This window comes from Podospora pseudoanserina (assembly GCF_035222485.1).
Source record: "Podospora pseudoanserina strain CBS 124.78 chromosome 7 map unlocalized CBS124.78p_7.2, whole genome shotgun sequence".
Classification (NCBI taxonomy): domain Eukaryota; kingdom Fungi; phylum Ascomycota; class Sordariomycetes; order Sordariales; family Podosporaceae; genus Podospora; species Podospora pseudoanserina.
This window is the reverse complement of record NW_026946672.1, coordinates 1,167,648-1,185,446: the sequence shown is the minus strand read 5'-3', so window position 1 is coordinate 1,185,446 and position 17,799 is coordinate 1,167,648. Positions and strand designations below refer to the sequence as shown.

The 17,799-nt window shown below is 53.1% G+C and overlaps 7 protein-coding genes across 7 annotated transcripts; 5 read left to right on the top strand and 2 right to left on the bottom strand.

Annotated features, from left to right (window-relative positions):
* The first annotated feature begins 542 nt into the window (after positions 1-542).
* QC764_701750 (uncharacterized protein) lies at positions 543-3,279 on the top strand. Its single transcript, XM_062949837.1, has 4 exons — positions 543-942; positions 1,004-2,070; positions 2,128-2,736; positions 2,803-3,279. The coding sequence occupies exons 1-4, from the start codon at positions 671-673 to the stop codon at positions 2,952-2,954; spliced, it is 2,100 nt and encodes a 699-aa protein (XP_062796131.1). The 5' UTR covers positions 543-670; the 3' UTR covers positions 2,955-3,279.
* Positions 3,280-4,553: 1,274 nt separating this feature from the next.
* Positions 4,554-6,944, top strand: QC764_701760 (uncharacterized protein). The gene is made up of 2 exons (XM_062949838.1): positions 4,554-5,611; positions 5,664-6,944. The coding sequence occupies exons 1-2, from the start codon at positions 5,106-5,108 to the stop codon at positions 6,661-6,663; spliced, it is 1,506 nt and encodes a 501-aa protein (XP_062796130.1). The 5' UTR covers positions 4,554-5,105; the 3' UTR covers positions 6,664-6,944.
* An 82-nt stretch (positions 6,945-7,026) lies between these two features.
* Positions 7,027-7,768, bottom strand: ini1 (Pre-mRNA-splicing factor ini1). Its single transcript, XM_062949839.1, has 3 exons — positions 7,617-7,768; positions 7,296-7,569; positions 7,027-7,234 (listed from the first exon to the last, which is right to left on the bottom strand). The coding sequence occupies exons 1-3, from the start codon at positions 7,631-7,633 to the stop codon at positions 7,196-7,198; spliced, it is 330 nt and encodes a 109-aa protein (XP_062796129.1). The 5' UTR covers positions 7,634-7,768; the 3' UTR covers positions 7,027-7,195.
* Positions 7,769-7,869: 101 nt separating this feature from the next.
* QC764_701768 (uncharacterized protein) lies at positions 7,870-9,332 on the top strand (the record flags this gene model as incomplete). Its single annotated transcript, XM_062949840.1, has 2 exons — positions 7,870-8,813; positions 8,877-9,332. Exons 1-2 carry the CDS (start codon positions 8,223-8,225, stop codon positions 9,330-9,332), a joined length of 1,047 nt encoding a protein of 348 aa, XP_062796128.1. The 5' UTR covers positions 7,870-8,222.
* An 865-nt stretch (positions 9,333-10,197) lies between these two features.
* QC764_701770 (uncharacterized protein) lies at positions 10,198-11,891 on the top strand (the record flags this gene model as incomplete). The annotated part of the gene is made up of 3 exons (XM_062949841.1): positions 10,198-10,213; positions 10,265-10,481; positions 10,719-11,891. 3 exons carry the CDS (start codon positions 10,198-10,200, stop codon positions 11,797-11,799), a joined length of 1,314 nt encoding a protein of 437 aa, XP_062796127.1. The 3' UTR covers positions 11,800-11,891.
* QC764_701780 (uncharacterized protein) lies at positions 11,835-13,186 on the bottom strand. The gene is made up of 2 exons (XM_062949842.1): positions 12,182-13,186; positions 11,835-12,127 (listed from the first exon to the last, which is right to left on the bottom strand). Exons 1-2 carry the CDS (start codon positions 12,453-12,455, stop codon positions 12,045-12,047), a joined length of 357 nt encoding a protein of 118 aa, XP_062796126.1. The 5' UTR covers positions 12,456-13,186; the 3' UTR covers positions 11,835-12,044.
* DRS2 (aminophospholipid translocase) lies at positions 12,764-17,730 on the top strand. Its single transcript, XM_062949843.1, has 3 exons — positions 12,764-16,563; positions 16,619-17,286; positions 17,344-17,730. Exons 1-3 carry the CDS (start codon positions 13,348-13,350, stop codon positions 17,519-17,521), a joined length of 4,062 nt encoding a protein of 1,353 aa, XP_062796125.1. The 5' UTR covers positions 12,764-13,347; the 3' UTR covers positions 17,522-17,730.
* The last annotated feature ends 69 nt before the right edge of the window (positions 17,731-17,799 follow it).

Sequence of the window (17,799 nt, the reverse complement as noted above, 5' to 3'; positions counted from 1 at the left end):
TCCCCCGAGTCGGGTTGTTTTGCCCGCCCGTTGCAACGGAAGAGGGCTTTCACTGGACTGAAGTGACCGACTTACACAGAGACATGATGGCTTGGCATCTGCACCCCACTTGCCGTTAAGCTTAGGTAGCGGGTGGGGGAGCCGCTAGGGGACGGGCGAACTCCGCTAACCGTTGAAGATGTCTGCCCTACGAGGAGCTTTCTTCTTCAAAGACTTGCTTTTTGTAGGTCTGATAGCAAAGAGGAAATGGCCAGAGAGTTTTATATATACCTACGTGGAAGATGGGGCAGTCTACCTACCTTATATAACCTCAGAAGATCGGATGCTGTCCGGCAAGTGGCACCGGCCAGAAGACGGAATGGGGGGGTGCATGCTTCCTACCGCTTCGGGCTACGGCAGGGTGCAACTGCCAAAGAGACCCGGGCGGACTAGTATGCATCTGGCGCCGAGTTCGCTGTAGGCGGGTGCACGCAATTGCTTCGAGATCTCGCGCGCTTTCAGACGCTGTTGCCTCCTCATCACGAGGATGTTGCTGTTGACAATGCCAGGGCCCTTTTGGTTTTCAATCATGGGATGGCGAGATGTGTTTCTGCTGTCTCCAGTAACCTCACCTCCTTGAATCGACGGAAACACCACCACCGCTGTGTGCTACCCCAGATTATTCGCCATCATGGCACAGCAAGAGAACACCAGCAGATGCTCTCCGGTCGAACCATCCCAGCCTCGGTTTCCCGAAAACACCCGAGACATTCCGGGACCGACACGCCCAAGTGAGATCACTGAACACGCACGCATAAGACGCAATACCGCCTGTGTGCGGTGCCGGGATGCCAAAGTGCGCTGTAATGCCAGCTCTGCCTCGGGCCAGCCATGTCTACGATGCTCCAAGCTCGAGCTCCAATGCGTGGTGGATAAAAGTCATAAGCGGACGTCGAGGAGGAGGTAACATGAATTTCGACTCAGCTTAGTATCCAAGACTAACCATCGGCATTCACTCACACAGTAAACTGGAAGAACTGGCTGCTGAAGTGCAGAATATCAAGGACGCCGTGGTAGCTCCTCGCCCAATTCTTGATCTTCACCAGCATCACCAACCCTCCCATCTCCACCTACGAGCCCAGTCTATTTCCACCGAGCCCAGCTATATACCGTCTCTGTCAACCACCAGTATCAGTGCCAGTAACGCCAGTAGCAGCACCGTCTTCGGCCGGCCCAGGCTCTGCTCAGCCTCTAGCGAAAATGCTGTTGTACCACCACCACTTACACCAGCAGGTAGCAATGTCCCGTCGACAACTTGCCACACTCAGCACCCTGCCGAGCCAAGGGCACTCGGGTCTCGAGTCTTTTCAGGGGAAGACATAGACTACTACTTTGAAAAGTACTTTGAGCACTTCCACCCCTACCTCCCAATAGTTCGCACCAAAGACCCAAATGCATGCTACCGACGAGGGCAGGTCCTCTTTTGGGCCATCATCATGACCGCTTGCCGCCGGTTCTCCCGGGACGACACCGCCTTTCAGTTTCTGATCGACTCCCTACTGCCACAAATATGGAGCGCCATCTCACAACCGCCACTAGATCTATCAGTCATCAACGCTGTCTTGCTACTAGCAACATGGCCCTTTCCCACAATCAGGTTTTTGTCTGATCCATCAATGATCTTTGCAGGGATAGCCATGAACTCGTCCTTCTTGATGGGGCTTCATACCGGCAGGGGAACCCATTCGGAGTTCAAGCATGCCACCGAGGTGAATGACACGACAGACGAAGAGGCTACTTTTACTTGGGCGGGATGTGCCATCATCTCTCATCGGGTGTCGGCATACATGGGCTGCCCATCAGCTAGTTCATTGTTTAACAAGACAGTTGACCAGTTGCTCGATCGCAGCAGTCAGTTTCCACTACCCAGGTATTTTTACCTGCATTTGGAAACAGCGCGGTTTGCGAACCGGGTGAGCAGGACCATGTGTGCTTCGCTGGAGGAAGCTCAGGGGGTGAGCCATCACTTGGTGGCGTACATGGAGGAGGAGTACACCAAGGTTCAGAGGCTGTTGTATCCAGACAACTCAGGTACACAGTTTTCGCTGTATGTGGCGGTGTCAACGACACAAAGCTAACAGGTAACAGACCTCGACCATTTCACCCTTTTGTCTACCCTCCTCGAGATCCAAACTTATTACTTCATGCCTTTGCCCGGCTACAGCCCCGAGCTCCTCAAAAGGAACCTCATCAAATGCTACACCACGGCCGAATCCCTTATCCACCAAGCGGCCTCAAGACTACACCGGGAAACAGCCTTTCTGCACTACGCTCCTCACTTTGTGTTTCGGACTCTTTTGTCGGCGATCTGCGTGGTGATGAGGGTTCATTTGGCTTCTTATACCAAGGGGTTTCAGGCAGACACTGTTGACGCGCTGATCAAGGAAGCGATTAGAGCGCTGAGGATATGTTCTGTGCAAGAAGGGGACTTGCATGTGAGATGTGCGAGCATGCTGGAAAGTTACTGGGAGATGAGAAAAAGGTCGAATCACTGGTGTAGGACGGGGGTGAGCGTGTATACACATCGTCTGGGGGCGAGCTTGACGTTTGATTGCTTGAGGAGGTGGAAGAGGGATGTGGAGGATGCGAGGGATAATGGGAGGGGGGTGATTGGGCCTGGGGGGACGGAAGGGGGTGAGGATGGGGGGGAGAAGGTGGAAAATAACAATGTGAATGTGGGAGGGGTTGAGAGGGTTGGTGAGTTTGGACGACAGAAAACAGAAGAACAATATGAGGAGAGGCTAACCGAGGGTGTTTGAATAGATGAAGGACCGAGACCAACGGCAAATGCGGATTTGGGACTGGCGGATCCGTTTCAACGGTTTGACTGGAGTGTGTTTATGGATGATTTTGATTGGAGCTTCACGAATACGTCTACTTCGCCAGCGTTTATGGGGCCTATGGGACCGACTTGAGGAGGGGGTTTGTTGGTATAATAATATACATGATCGTGTTCTTTGCTAGGACTCGAGATGCCTGCTCCGTTCCTGCTCGCTCATCATCGTTGCAGCTTGTTGTTGTTGTGTGATGGTGGTGATGGCTCAACGATGGGTATGAACATATTGGGAAATAGTCACAAGACAACAGTAGACGAGAAGGCAGTCGGCGAGAAGGAAGTCGTAATAAAAATGTAAAGTGGTTACAAAAAGAAAGAGACGTGGAAACGGGCTATTGTTTACTTTTGCGGAAAAAAATCTACAAAAAAGTCAAAAGACTTTGACGCCATGTGATTGGTTCGAACTCGGGGTTCACTTCGACGCCAAATGTTTTGTTAGGCTCCTGGATCTGCAACTGTTTCGGGCATCTCCTAATACCACTTAGCCATTTGCCCCTCCCCAGGCGTCCCTGGTTGGAAATGCTATCTTGGAAAGGGAACTTATGTTCCCGGGAAGGGAAGGAGCGAGTGAGGGCAGTGAGGGAAGGAGCGATGGTGTTGGGGATTGGGGGAAGGAGCAGCCTTGACACATGGCGGCATGTGTTGCTTGTAGGTGGGAGAGGTTTCCCGTATTTGTTCAAATGCTTGCGGAAGCTTAGCAACCTTGTTCCATTACCTCTGTTCTTCCCTTTCTCTGCTTTGCTTACCACCATGCTTTTGACAGGCCTCATGTATATCTAGCCACCTTCAGCACTTCCATTCGTTGAGTACATTCGTTCGCCTTTTCATACTCATCAGCTTGTAATACAGACGCTGTTCCCAGTTTGGACTCAGAAGGAAATTAAAACACTCACTTAAAGAATAGGAGATGAGGTGTGTAACCCAACCACCTTGTTCTTGGTGTACTTGGGGTCTGTTTGAACAGCCTTTCTCTCTTATTTGACGTTAATTTTGAGTATTGTGCCCAGGATACAGCTCTTCACAGATGAAAAGTGCCCGATCCCCCTGAGGCTCGGGGAAAGAAAATAGAAACTCGGCCCCGGATCCATTGGCCTAGAAACACGGCAAATGTCGTCCGAGAATTTGATCTTGGCACTCCGGATCCACCACCGTTCCCCGGATCTCGGTTGCGGGGCTAAAATTCTTGAGATCAGATGAAAATAATGACTTTGAAGTCTATGTAACAGAATATCTTGGACGGTTAAACATAACTCAAAGGAGTGAAGGTAAAGGGCTCCCGGAAGTGACGAGAATTTACAGTCATCTTGACATGTTCTTCACGTTGCTTTTGATAAAAAAACCCATCATGAACTGACAAAGAACTGCCGCATGGCACACCGCTTGTCGTCTGGTGACATCCCCGGAGGAGATGACCCGCCTGTTCTTCCCCTTCAAGGTCTACCCATCCCACTTCCCACCTGCAAACCAAGAAGACGCAATGTTCCCGTCGACTGTTATAAAACGGCCATGACCATAGAGATATGGCCACGATGGCAATGACGGGCCTGCAGATTAGCTTAATGCGAAGCTTAACACTTCTTAGGGTCTGGTGATGATGTCGAGCATCTTGCACGTGCTGAAGCGAGCAGAACTAACATCTGGAGGTTCAGGCAAGATAGCACGAGACTTGCTCCATCATGCCATTTTTGCTGGGAGACCCAAGTCGCTTTCTACCGCAACCAGCGAACAGGCTTCCCCACCAATTAATTGTTGCTCTTGATGCGACGCGGCCAACAAAAGACACAGGCCAAGCTGCACACCGATAGCCGAGGCTCGGGGGGGGACCAGCACCAGAAAGGAAGCCCGGCCAATTGCAAATTACGGAGCGCACGGCTTTGAACCACCACCACCCGCAGGTTCACCGGGGGCACATGTTCCTGCTTCTCCGCTTGCGCTGGACTGGGCGGACAGAGATCAGAAAACGTCTGAAGAAACACCACGATGGCCTCCAGTCTGCACTAAAAACAGCCAAAAAGTCAATTCACACACCACCTACCACCGTTGCTGGACTGCCCTCGCCCACCTCAGCCAGCCACAGCGCGTGTTTTTGATAACCTGGTTCAGGTCCATCCTCAGCCCCCAACCTCCCAATTCGACGACACTTTACTGTGGTCGCGATACACACACACACACACACACATTTTGACACTTTGACAACTCTGCACAACACACCCGCGCGCAGTTTCCCACCATGGCGCCCTCCTCCAACCGGTCATCTGTTGTCAGCTCCGAGCCCAACGGCAACAGCAACGGCACCAACCTCATGACCTCAAGCATCTCCTCCCTTTCCTCGTCCATGAACTCCCCCCGGCCCACCTCTTCCTCCTCGCACATCACAAAGACCTACCGACAAGCCTCTACTCTCTTCCTCACGCGTCGTCTGCCAGAAGCCCTCTCCACCGTTCTCCCTCTGGTCTCCCCCGTCCCCCAAACCGAAAACGACCCCAACAGCCCCTTCGACCCAGCCCCGGCAGCGAAAGCTTCCCGGTCTTCCCGCATCAAAGTATGGTCCTTGTACCTGACCATCCTCAACGCGATCCTCGAGCTCGATTCCGAAGAGGGTAAAGCCGCCTTTGGGACGGCCGAGTGGCGCGCCTTGTGCCACAAAGTCAAGGATGGGGAGATTTGGGAGGAGGTGGTAAAGAATGGTTATCACGGGGTAGAAGGCGATGTTGATGCTGATGTGGTAATCAACTTGTATGCCCCCTCTCTCTTCGCTCCCGACGAATAACTAACCACCCCAATGCAGAGCAACCCTCCTCCTAGCCCACGCCAAAACCCAAACCCACACCCAAACCCGCCTAGAAAACTACCTCTCCTCTCCCCCTTCCCCCCTTCCCACATCGGCAGACTTCTCCCGGTCCAGCTCCCGTCCTCCCCACCTCCGCGAGCGCTCCAACAGCGTCATCTCCCGCAATGGAGGCAACGGCACCGACACCCCGCGGGATTTGGCCTCCCGCCTCAAACTTTTGGAACTATACACCCTGCACGTCCTCCCGCGCAACCAGGAGTGGGTCTACGCCAAGGAATTCATCTCTGTCTCCCCCGTCCTGGACGAGGAGCGTCGCGAGGCGTTCCTGCAGGCGCTTGACAGTCTGCAGGAGGAGCAAAAGGAGTTTGAGAGAATTGAGGAGCTGAAGAGGAAGGAGAATGAGGAGAGGATCAAGAGGGATATTGAGGAGGCGAGGAGGTTGAGGGCGGAGAATGAGGAGAGGGAAAGGAAGAGGCTTGAGGAGGAGAGGGTGAGGAGGGAGAGGGAGGAGAAGGAGAGGAAGGAGAGGATTGCGGGGAAGAGCAAGACAAAGGGGAAGGGCGGGGTGACGGAGGGGGATTTTGGGCTGGATGATGGGGGCAGTAGTACGAGTAGTGGTGGTGGTGGGGTGAAGAAGAGGAAGGGGGGGTTGGCAAAGGTGCCGCCTAGTAGTATCAAGAAGGGGGGTGGTGCGGGGGCGAAGATGCCGGTGGGGGGTCCTTCGGGGGGGAAGGCGAGGAGGGATAGTGAGGGGACCATGACGTTGGCCAGTAGGGCGACGGTGGTGTTGGGGAATTTGAAGGGGGTGGTGGATCAGTTTGCCAAGGCGTGGCAGATGAACCCGTTTGCGATGTATAGGTTTTTGGCGTTTATTATTGGGTTGGTGGTTGTGTTTGGGAGGAAGAGGACGAGGGAGAGGGTGATGAGGCTGGTGGGGGTTGCTTGGGGGAAGGTGGCTGCCACGGCGGGGATGGGGACCAAGGTCAGCTATATCTGAGTGACTTGCGGGCATGTGGCTGTATCCCGTTAATGGGTTGTGGGCTGTATATCATGTTGTGTTGTGATTCTTCTTTGCATCGCGAGCTGGGGCGCTCTCTTCCGGTCTTGTTTTTACCCACTTAATTTGTTTTCCTTGTTATGCACGTTGTATTTTCGCAAGACTTGTTGCATCATCATGATGGAGATGAGAAAAGAGAAGAATAATATCAGTTTCCAGTATAAGACTAGTATAGCGCAGAGAGAAGACAAAAAGAACAAAAGTATTCCACTTGGGTACTCATTGGACTTGAAATCTGCAGTGTGTTTATTCATGACAGAATATATGTCCTCCCACGCTCGCAAGGGGTATATAATGACAAATGTCCGTTTCTTTTTTCTCTTTGCTCCCAAACGCCATGAACGCCGTTTCTATGCTCTTCTTCTCCGCTCCTTGAAGCCACATCTAGATGACATCAATCCTCACCGCAACGCAAAATATCATGCATGGTAGTATCAAAAAACAAAACCGCCCAGCCCAGGGCACCACCCTACTAGAACCCCGTCCGATTCGTTTTCTTTTGGTAAAACAGCTGTTGACAAAGACATTAGTATCCATGCCGCCATATATAGAGCGTAAGGGGGGAAACGTACATCAGTCCTCGAACTCCCCAGGTTGATAATCTTTGGGCACCCGTCCCGGTCCTTTTCGAGGCGGGTGCACTCGAAGCAGTAGAAGGCGTCCGAGATGCCCTCGCCGCCGCAGACGACGCACTTGTTTTGGTAGTTGCCGAAGGAGCACTCGTCGCAGATGCGGACGAGGGTGGTGGGTCGGACGTAGGAGTCGCAGACGGGGCACTTGCCGTCGCACTTGTCGCAGAGGCGGCCGATGGCTATGCCGGGTTGTTTGCGGCACATTACTAGGTCTCTGGAGGGGGGGTTAGCCGGGTTGGGGGGGATGGGGAGGGGACGTACGGGTGGTGGCGGGACATGGTCGCGGTGGGTTTGTTCGGGGTGTATGAGGGTTGTCTGGAGAGAATGGTGGGAGGTAGAGGTTGCCGTCGTTAAAGTGGCAGGCAAATAGTCGGACGCGGTAAAGATACGCGACGATTTCAGTAGAAAAGGTTGTAATTTATCAGCCTCGGCAGGCGAGCGCAACACAGTGTGGCGCATTTGTTCACAGTGGCCCAGCCTTGCCTTGCCTTGCTTGCTTCTCCATTCTCCACAAATTAGCGCTGCACTGCTTCTGTGGAGAAAACCTGGAGCTAAGCTTCAGGGACAAGCCGTGGGGTTTCCAGCCTGTGATTCTCATCCCCCCTCGTGGTTGCTGGGGGTTGTGTGTTTCCGCTTTCTTTTCTTTCTTTATTTTGTTGTCGAGGCGACCATAGTCTATATCACGAGCTCTGCTGGGCAAGTTGACCGCAATCTTGTTTCTTTCGCTGCTGTTGCGACAACACCGGAGCATCAAGTGGACAGCGCCGAGTGAACAGGTGATCGTCACTGTTTCCCCAACTTCCATTTCGCGTGCGCGCGACACCTCACAATTTTATATGTCAACCAAACATTCAGAAATCAACTCCAATGGCCGAACTCGAAGAATTCCCCTCAAGGAACAGGAACAAGCGAAAAGCCTCCTCCAGCCCATCACCCTCCAACGCAGAAGCCAAGCGCTCACGGGTCGACGACTTGCCAGACTACCATGATGATCACAGGGGACCTCCTCACCAAGGAGACCCTCTAGGTTATGACAACCGATCCCGCAGTCCATTCCACCAAAGACATCCCAACTCTTCTTACCCAAGAAGAGACAGCTACCGCCAACCGGCCCCGCTACCGCAGGAACCGCTGGCCCCACCACCAAAAAAGTCAGTCACCCAGGAAGAGCGCAAGCGCGGCCAGAGGCTGTTTGGTGGGATTTTGGGGACTTTGAGCGGGCAGACGAGGGAAGGTAGTAATTTGCATAAACGGAGGCAGGATATCGAGCGGAGGCAGCATGAGAGGGTGCAGAGGCAGGAGGTGGAGGATGAGAAGCACAGGCGGGAGAGGTTGGAGAGGGGGAGGAGGGAGAGGATGATGAATCAGATTGAGGTGGATGAGAAGAGTATGCATGCGAGGCATGAGGATAGGATGGAGAAGGCGAGGTGTTTGATGACGAGGAGTTATCCGAGGATTGTGAGTTTTTCAACCTTTGGTTGTGGGGTGGGATGGGGTACATAAAGCTAACATTTTTTGCAGCTCTACCGCCCTTGGGAACTAACGCGGGAACAATCACGGACGGTTAGCAATCAGGTCCGTGATGCGGAAGACAGGATAGATAGGGAGTTGGCGGTGTGGAAGAGGGAGAGGGAGAGGAGGTATCGTGAGTTGGGGGCTCCGGTGCCGGCACCTGTACGTCCTAGGGAGGATAGTCATCGTCGAGAACCAGCACATACCAGAAAGGAAGACGGCCGTCGGGAAAGAGACAGACCACGGGAACCAGCACCGATTTCCGAAAACGATAGCGGCGATGATGTTCGTCATCAGCAGGACAGCCTGCCAAAAGATACCCAGATGGAGGTGGATGACCACCAGCCCAAGAAGAACGAACAGGTTCAAGAGAAGGAGAAGGACAGTGAACAGAAGCGACGAAGCTCGGATCAGCATCACGACGAGGTGATGGTGCAGGATGCGGAGGATACAGTTATTTACTAATACTTCGGCTGCGTTGTTATCGTGTGGGCATCGAGTTGGGAAGTTTTGATATGGGAGTTGGAGATGGGATATTAATCATCAGTCATGGGTCTCCTTTTGTTGGAGCGTTGATTTCGTTTATTTTTGTCTTACGATTTTCTTTTGCTATTCTTGTTGAATTCAGAGGCCGGGGGAGGCATTTGAGTGGTATACCAGGGCCAGACTGAGGAAAGTCTTTGACGGGCACGAGACGGATGATGAAATAATGATATCGGGACAAGCCGCTTTGATTAAAATGATCAGATCACCAGGATCGGGGATGACTTTGACTGGTGGTTGTGTGCTGTGGAAGAAGTATGGATCACGAAATCATTCAACATCAACATTGGCGTGCATGGATTTGAGATGTCGTGAGAGGTAAGACCGGATGAATGACCCAGGAATAGGTAACGATTACTTGATTAGTTACATGCTTTTTGCTTTTGACGGTGAGATGTTCAAGTCAGGGCGCGGAAAATGCAACTGAGTTGTTTGTTTTCATTCCGTGGCCACCCGTTGTTTAGGGGGGTTTGAGGCTGAACAGTTGCCCAAGATGGTGATGCCGTTCCGGCGGTGGCCGAGTGGGTTGCGGTAGCGAGGTCAGTTGACAGGCAGGATTTGGGGGGTAGTAAGTGGGCAAGGGGTTGTTGGTTTTTGGATACGAGAAGACAAAACACCAAAAAAAGGGGGTCTCTTCGCTAAGGGTTCACAACTGATGGGAGTGTACCAGAGAAGATGAAAAGAGATTTTGTTGCTTGGTTGGAGTCAATGATGGATTGATGGCGATAAAGCACAGTAGATAGGTAGGACGGAGCAAAGCGGAGTTAACATCAGCTAATCAATTTCAATGGCGGCTTGCATAGGTAGGTACTATATCTGCCGATTTCTTATTAGAGGCTCACAAATCCACCAAGCAAATGCCTCGGCCGTGGTACCTGGATATGGATTCTGGTTCCCGGAATCGATCAAATCGGTTGGCCCTTTTGGGTGGCATGAGGGGGGGAGCTCTTGGCTTTGCTGCATGGGCAAGCAACGGCTTAGACTCGGGATCGGAATTCATGACGCAGCTGTTGAAAGGGAAATGCGGGGCTTCATGCAACCGATTGCAGGTATGATTGTTGCAGTAGGGTTGTGAGTTGGTATATAAACCATCATCACTTCTTTTGGTTTGTTGTATGATTTGAGAGTTCATTCAGCGTGGGTTTGAAATTTGAACTCGGTTGCGTGTCTTTGGTTGGACGTTGAATGGTAGACGTTGACAGCCCCTGAGAGACACCACGCATAAACACCGTTGGGTAAGACACCACCACCCCCTTGACGCCACCACCACCGTCATCACCAAACTTTATTTACTTACCCCTTTTCCAGAATCAAGCCCCCTAAAACCGCCAAAAAAATGGTCGACAAACTCGTCCCCAACGACCCCCGCGTCAAACACCACACCACCACCCTCCCCTCAGGACACACCTACCACTACCTCGAAGCCCTCCCCTCCAGCGGCACCCCCGCCGCGACGGTAGTCCTCATCCATGGCTTCCCCGACCTCTCCTTCGGCTGGCGCCACCAAATCCCCTTCCTCACCTCCCTCTCCCTCCGCGTCATCGTCCCCGACATGCTAGGCTACGGCCTCTCCTCCGCCCCCTCCCCCATCCCGCCCTATTCCTACAAATCCCTCTCCACCGACCTCGCCTCCCTCATTCAGCTCGTCTCCCCCTCCCACCCCATCATCCTCGGCGGCCACGACTGGGGCGGCGCCATCGTCTGGCGCCTCGCCCTCCGGCACCCCGCCCTCATCCTGGGCGTCTTCAGCATCTGCACCCCTTACAACGCCCCCAACAGCCAGGGTTACATCCCCAAAAAGGTCCTCATCGACCAGTTCCTCCCCAACTTTGCCTACCAGCTCCAATTCGAAGATCCCACCCTCGAAAACAAAATCCAGGCCGCCGGGAGGGACGGCATCAGAAAGTTTCTAAACATCCTCTACGGCAGCAAAGACAGCAAAACCGGCAAGGGCCATTTCGTCGCCAACGTGGGGATTGACCTCTCCCTTTTTGACGAAGGAGTCAAAGTGGACAAGTCAGAGTTGTTGTCCGAGGAGGAGCTGGAGTTTTACGTTGACCAGTATGAGCGTAACGGGGTCCACGCCCCGATGAATTACTACCGGACGTGGGACGTGAATTACGAGGAGGAGAAGGCTGATTTGGTGAAGGAGGGGAAGAGCAAGGTTGAGGTGCCGGGCATGATTCTTACCGCGACGAGGGACACTGCCTTGCCGCCGAAGATGGCGGATAATATGGAGCAGTTTTTCCCCAGGGGGTTGATCAAGAGAGAGGTGGAGGCTAATCATTGGGCTACGTGGGAGAATCCGGAAGAGGTTAACAAGGCTATTGGGGAGTTTGTGGGGGAGTTGCTCAAGGGGAGGGCGTTGGGGTTCAAGGCTTCGATTTGAAAGAGACAAGATTGGGGGTGGCAAGTCAGGTGTGTTTATGATATAATACGGTTGTTTAGGATAATTTCGATTTTACTATGTTTGTTATGACTGAGAATTCTGAACGAGACCGCCCGTGAAATGCGCCAAAACGCCTGATTTAGCAATGAACATGAAACCCAGGGAATGATACACACCTCGCGTCAGTTCCCGATGCCTGGCGCCTGACCTTCTGACCCGACCTCCACCAGTCCCATCTTCATCACTCACTTCAGAGACCTCTTGGTGCCATCCACAATTGGCGCTGCTGCTGACTTTTTCTTTTCTGGCTTACCACACACGGCGCAGGCTGTGACAATGTCAGCTAACAATCCCAACTGCTAACCAGAAAAGAGAAACCCACCAGCTGCCTTGTATGCGCACTTGTGGCAATATGTGTGCCCTTGGTTTACCTTGGTCTTGCATTGCGTGCAAGAACTCGAATACTGAGCATATGGGTTCTTCGCCGCTTTTGACAGCAGCTTGCTCTTGGAAATGCCGTTCTGCCCGAGGGTGGCTGATTTGGACGACGATGCTGATGATGAGGCGGCTGAGCCGTAGTACATCTCACTCTTCTTCTTGACGCCCGGCGTGGCTAGTGTGGTTGAGCTGAGTTTTTGGCATTTTCCGCAGACCATTTTGTCTGATGTGAAGAATCGGTATTGCTGTTCTGGATTGGTTGTGAGGTCGGTTTGGAAAAGCGTCAAATGCGCTGGTGACCGTGTCAGATATGGCCCGTTGTGAGTGAGCGAATGAATGAATGATGAAAGATGAGATGAGTTGCTGTAAGTGAAGCTAGGGTCCGCCACTGCAGTGGACGCCTACCAAGCAAGTTGCTTAGTCACTCTTCGTGGGACAGCTCTGAGGCGGCCTCGTGTCGGTGATTGGCTGCTGTCAGCCACTCCGAAACACTTCTTCGCAGGGGCCGGCTTTTACAGGCAGGGCTGTGACGTCCCAAGGCAATCCGCGCTAGCACTCCCTACAGCCAAAGTCAGGTTGCGCCGTTCTCCTGAAGAAGCCCGCCAAAAAGTGTCTTGGGTTTCCAGTTCTTCATATCACTACCTCACCACCCCCCTTGCTGCTCGGCAGCATCACGTTGTTACGACATCCTCGGCTTTGACAGCCATCGCTCGAAACGTTTGCCCACTGGAGTTGGGCGCAGAGAGACAACCTACGGGGCCCACGGCTGACGACGACAACGGGTCTTGTAGCCCAGACCCCAGTCCGCGAATCCTCCGCCGGTTGATGAAAGGAGGCTGTGCTCTCTCATATCAAAGAACACGGCGCCGTGTTATTTTTTTTAACTTGCAACTTCAGCTCGTCGCACGCCGCAACACCACACCCCGCCCCGAGTTTGCGATAGACCTAGACATACATACCCAATTCACGACTGCACACGAAGTACCACGACGACTACAGCTAACAACGATTCCCCCGCGTCCCATCGATCTGCCCATTGATTTATGCTTCGACACACCCCTTGACCGTGTCTCCCACCACCGATTGGCCGAAGCGGCGACGCCTTGAGGCATGACAGGCCGTCCGCCTCCCGGGGGTCCCGCGCCCCCGCGAAATGATCTCCTGCTCGATCTCGACAATGATCAGCCCGTATACAGCACAGGCCAGCGGTCAGCCTTGACCGACGACGACCTCTTAAATTCATATGCCTACGACCAGGACGGTGCGCAGGCGCGTCCCTCGGTATCCTACGATGACTTTGTAGGCTCTGGACAGGAAAGACAACAACCAGGAGGGAGGGGGCCACCACCTGTTGGCACATCGGCTTCCGCCGCAGGCCCCGCAAGCCCGTATGGATCGCAACCGGTCAACAGGCAATACAGCCAGACGTCAGATCTAGGCAACTACCAGAGATACGCCGACGACTTTGACGACTATCCGGAGGATGGGACCTCATATTACCAGGCCGGGGGAGCGCCCGGCGCTGATTCCGCAGCGGCGGCCAATGCGAGGAACCGTAATAGTGTTCTGAGCCTGGGTGGCGGCTTGCTCGGAAGAGTGAAAAACAAGCTTGGAATGGGTCAGGGATACTCGGAAATGGATCTGCCACTGACGGAATCACGGACGGGACCAAGACCCGAACCCGGGGGTGCCGGAGGGGGGGCTCCTCCGCCGAAGGATAAGGGGAATTTCAAGTTCGGCTTCGGACGGTCGAAGCCCGACCCGTCGACACTCGGACCCCGAATCATCCATCTCAACAACCCCCCAGCGAACGCCGCAAACAAGTACGTCGACAACCACGTATCGACGGCCAAGTACAATATTGCTACCTTTCTGCCCAAGTTCTTGTTTGAGCAGTTTTCGAAGTTTGCCAACATTTTCTTCTTGTTCACCGCTGGCTTGCAGCAGATTCCGGGCCTGTCGCCAACAAACAGATACACCACCATCGGTCCCCTTATTGTTGTGTTGTTGGTATCAGCGGGTAAGGAGTTGGTGGAGGATTACCGGCGAAAACAGGCCGACAAGGCCCTAAACCAGTCCAAGGCGCGGATCTTACGAGGGTCATCTTTTGAGGAAACGAAGTGGATCAATGTTTCTGTGGGCGACATTATTCGGGTTGAGTCCGAGGAGCCTTTCCCGGCCGATTTGGTCTTGGTGGCAAGCTCGGAGCCGGAAGGATTGTGCTATATCGAAACCGCAAACCTGGATGGAGAAACCAATCTGAAAATCAAGCAGGCCCTACCCGAGACGTCGACAATGGTTAGCTCGAGTGATCTTGGCAGGTTGGGAGGCAGGATCAAGTCCGAGCAGCCCAACAGCAGCCTTTACACATACGAAGCTACCCTAACGATGCAGGCTGGTGGAGGAGAGAAAGAGCTGCCCCTGAATCCCGAGCAGCTGTTGCTTCGTGGTGCTACTTTGCGCAACACCCCCTGGATCCACGGTGTGGTTGTGTTCACCGGCCACGAGACCAAGCTCATGCGAAATGCAACGGCGACCCCCATCAAACGCACCAGGGTTGAGAAACAGCTCAACACCCTCGTGTTGGTTCTCGTCGGTATTCTTTTGGTTCTCAGTGCCATCTCTACCATCGGTCATCTTGTCCAGCAAAGCGTTCAAGGTGACGCCCTCGCTTATCTCTACCTGGATTCCATGGACGGCGCCGCTGCTGTTGCTCGTCTCTTTATCAAGGATATGGTAACGTACTGGGTGCTCTTCTCCGCTTTGGTTCCCATCTCTCTCTTCGTCACCCTCGAATTGGTCAAGTACTGGCACGGCATTCTCATCAATGACGATATGGATATCTACTACGACGTCAACGACACCCCTGCGAACTGCCGCACGTCGAGTTTGGTGGAGGAGTTGGGCATGGTGGAATATGTGTTTTCCGACAAGACTGGTACCTTGACCTGCAATATGATGGAGTTCAAGGCGTGTTCGATTGCTGGAATTATGTATGCCGAAAAGGTGCCCGAGGACCGCGTGCCGACGATGGAGGATGGTGTCGAAGTTGGCATCCATGAGTTTAGGCAGCTCAGGGAGAACATTAAGAGCCACCCTAGCGCCCAGGCCATTCACCACTTTCTTGCCCTGCTGGCCACCTGCCACACGGTTATCCCCGAGACGAGCGACACTGGCAACATCAAGTACCAGGCTGCTTCTCCTGACGAAGGTGCTCTTGTCGAAGGAGCTGTGCAGCTGGGCTACAAGTTTGTGGCTCGTAAGCCCCGCGCTGTGATTATCGAGGCCAATGGTGAAAGGCTCGAGTACGAGCTTTTGGCTGTGTGCGAGTTCAACTCCACCAGAAAGAGAATGACTACCATATACCGCTGCCCTGACGGGGTGGTTCGCTGCTACACCAAGGGTGCTGATACTGTTATCTTGGAGCGTCTGAACGATAACAACCCGCATGTCGATGTCACGCTTCGCCATCTCGAGGAGTATGCGTCGGAAGGTCTCCGGACTCTGTGCTTGGCCATGCGCGAGGTTCCTGAACATGAGTTCCAGGAGTGGTTCCAGATCTATGAAAAGGCCCAGACGACTGTCGGCGGAAACCGCGCAGACGAACTCGACAAGGCTGCGGAGCTCATTGAGCATGACTTCTACCTGCTTGGTGCCACCGCTATTGAGGACAAGCTGCAAGATGGTGTCCCCGAGACTATTCACACGCTTCAGGAGGCCGGTATCAAGGTCTGGGTCCTCACTGGCGACAGACAAGAAACTGCCATCAATATTGGCATGAGTTGCAAGCTTCTCAGCGAAGACATGATGCTGCTCATTGTTAACGAGGAGGATGCCGATGCTACAAGGGACAACCTGCAAAAGAAGATTGATGCCATTCGGAATCAAACCGATGCGACGATTGAGATGGATACTCTGGCTCTGGTCATTGATGGAAAATCCCTAACGTATGCCCTGGAGAAGGACATGGAGAAGCTTTTTCTCGATCTCGCGGTCATGTGCAAGGCGGTTATTTGCTGCCGTGTGTCTCCCCTGCAAAAGGCCATGGTGGTTAAGCTGGTCAAGAAGTATCAGAAGCAGTCGATTCTTCTCGCTATTGGCGATGGAGCCAACGACGTTTCCATGATTCAGGCTGCTCATATTGGTATTGGTATCAGTGGTATGGAAGGTCTCCAGGCTGCCCGCAGTGCTGATGTTTCCATTGCTCAGTTCCGGTACCTGAGGAAGCTGTTGCTTGTGCACGGTGCGTGGAGTTATCACCGTGTGGCGAAGGCTATTTTGTTTTCTTTTTACAAGAACATTACCTTGTATCTGACGCAGTTTTGGGTAGGTTTCTGTGTGAGAACTGAAAGGGTGAAGATCATGCTAATTGTTATCCCAGTACACGTTCCAAAACGTCTTCTCTGGTGAAGTCATTTACGAATCCTGGACCCTCTCCTTCTACAACGTCTTTTACACGGTCCTCCCTCCCCTCGTACTTGGTATCCTCGACCAGTTTGTCTCCGCCCGCCTGCTTGACCGCTATCCCCAACTCTACAACCTTGGTCAGAGCAACAGCTTCTTCAACAAGCGCGTCTTTGCCTCCTGGATCTCCAACGCGGTCTACCACTCTCTCCTGCTCTACATTGGCGGCTCCCTCTTCTGGATCAACGATGGTGTCCAAGGCAACAGCGTCCCCGCCGGAAAATGGGTCTGGGGTACAGCCATGTACGGCGCCGTCTTGTTGACTGTTCTTGGCAAGGCCGCGTTGGTGACGAACAACTGGACCAAGTACCACGTCATCGCCATCCCAGGCTCGTTTGTGATTTGGGTGGTGTTTGTAGCTGTCTACGGCATTGTCGCGCCCAAGCTCAACTTTTCGACGGAATACCACGGGATCATCCCCTTGCTGTTTTCCAGCCCGCAATTTTGGATCCAGATGCCGACGCTGGCGATTTTGTGCTTGTCGAGGGATTTTGCGTGGAAGTTTAGCAAGAGGTTGTGGAAGCCGGAGGCGTATCACCATGTGCAGGAGATTCAAAAGTATAATATTCAGGATTATAGGCCGAGGTATGTTTTTTGGACTCGCAAGCGGTAGGGAATTGGATGCTAACATTGGGGAAACAGAATGGAACAATTCCAAAAGGCGATTAGAAAAGTGAGGCAGGTGCAGAGGATGAGGAAGCAGAGGGGGTACGCCTTTTCGGCGGCGGACGAGTCGCAGACGAGAGTGTTGCAGGCGTATGATACTACGCAGCATAGAGGACGGTATGGAGAGATGGCTAGTTCGAGGCCGGTGCAATGATCTCTTCTTCTTTTGTCTCTCTTTTTTTGTGTGTGTTGTTGGTTGGGTTCAAGAAGGTGGGATGGATGTTGGAAGTGGAGGGGAGGTGGGTGGTTGTTGTTGTTGTTGTTGTTGTTTTATATTATCATGTTATTAATATTGAGCAAGTTTTGTGTTTTGTAATGTTTGTGGATGGACTTTTAAAAAAGGGACACTGAGATGGAAAAGGGGGGAGGGGTGGGAGGAAGGGGTGGGAGCAAGAGGTGGGAGCAAGGGAAGGGAGAAGGGGTGTTTGGGTT

Coding starts and splice junctions, on each gene's coding strand:
- QC764_701780 (XM_062949842.1), bottom strand. CDS start 12,455: ATGGTCTGCGGAAAATGCCAAAAACTCAGCTCAACCACACTAGCCACG. Junction 12,128..12,181: donor GTGCGCATACAAGGCAGCTG/GTGGGTTTCTCT, acceptor ACATTGTCACAG/CCTGCGCCGTGTGTGGTAAG.
- DRS2 (XM_062949843.1), top strand. CDS start 13,348: ATGACAGGCCGTCCGCCTCCCGGGGGTCCCGCGCCCCCGCGAAATGAT. Junction 16,564..16,618: donor TGTATCTGACGCAGTTTTGG/GTAGGTTTCTGT, acceptor TTGTTATCCCAG/TACACGTTCCAAAACGTCTT. Junction 17,287..17,343: donor ATTCAGGATTATAGGCCGAG/GTATGTTTTTTG, acceptor TTGGGGAAACAG/AATGGAACAATTCCAAAAGG.
- QC764_701760 (XM_062949838.1), top strand. CDS start 5,106: ATGGCGCCCTCCTCCAACCGGTCATCTGTTGTCAGCTCCGAGCCCAAC. Junction 5,612..5,663: donor GCTGATGTGGTAATCAACTT/GTATGCCCCCTC, acceptor ACCCCAATGCAG/AGCAACCCTCCTCCTAGCCC.
- QC764_701750 (XM_062949837.1), top strand. CDS start 671: ATGGCACAGCAAGAGAACACCAGCAGATGCTCTCCGGTCGAACCATCC. Junction 943..1,003: donor AAGCGGACGTCGAGGAGGAG/GTAACATGAATT, acceptor TCACTCACACAG/TAAACTGGAAGAACTGGCTG. Junction 2,737..2,802: donor GGGAGGGGTTGAGAGGGTTG/GTGAGTTTGGAC, acceptor GTGTTTGAATAG/ATGAAGGACCGAGACCAACG.
- ini1 (XM_062949839.1), bottom strand. Junction 7,235..7,295: donor TGGGGAGTTCGAGGACTGAT/GTACGTTTCCCC, acceptor CTTTGTCAACAG/CTGTTTTACCAAAAGAAAAC.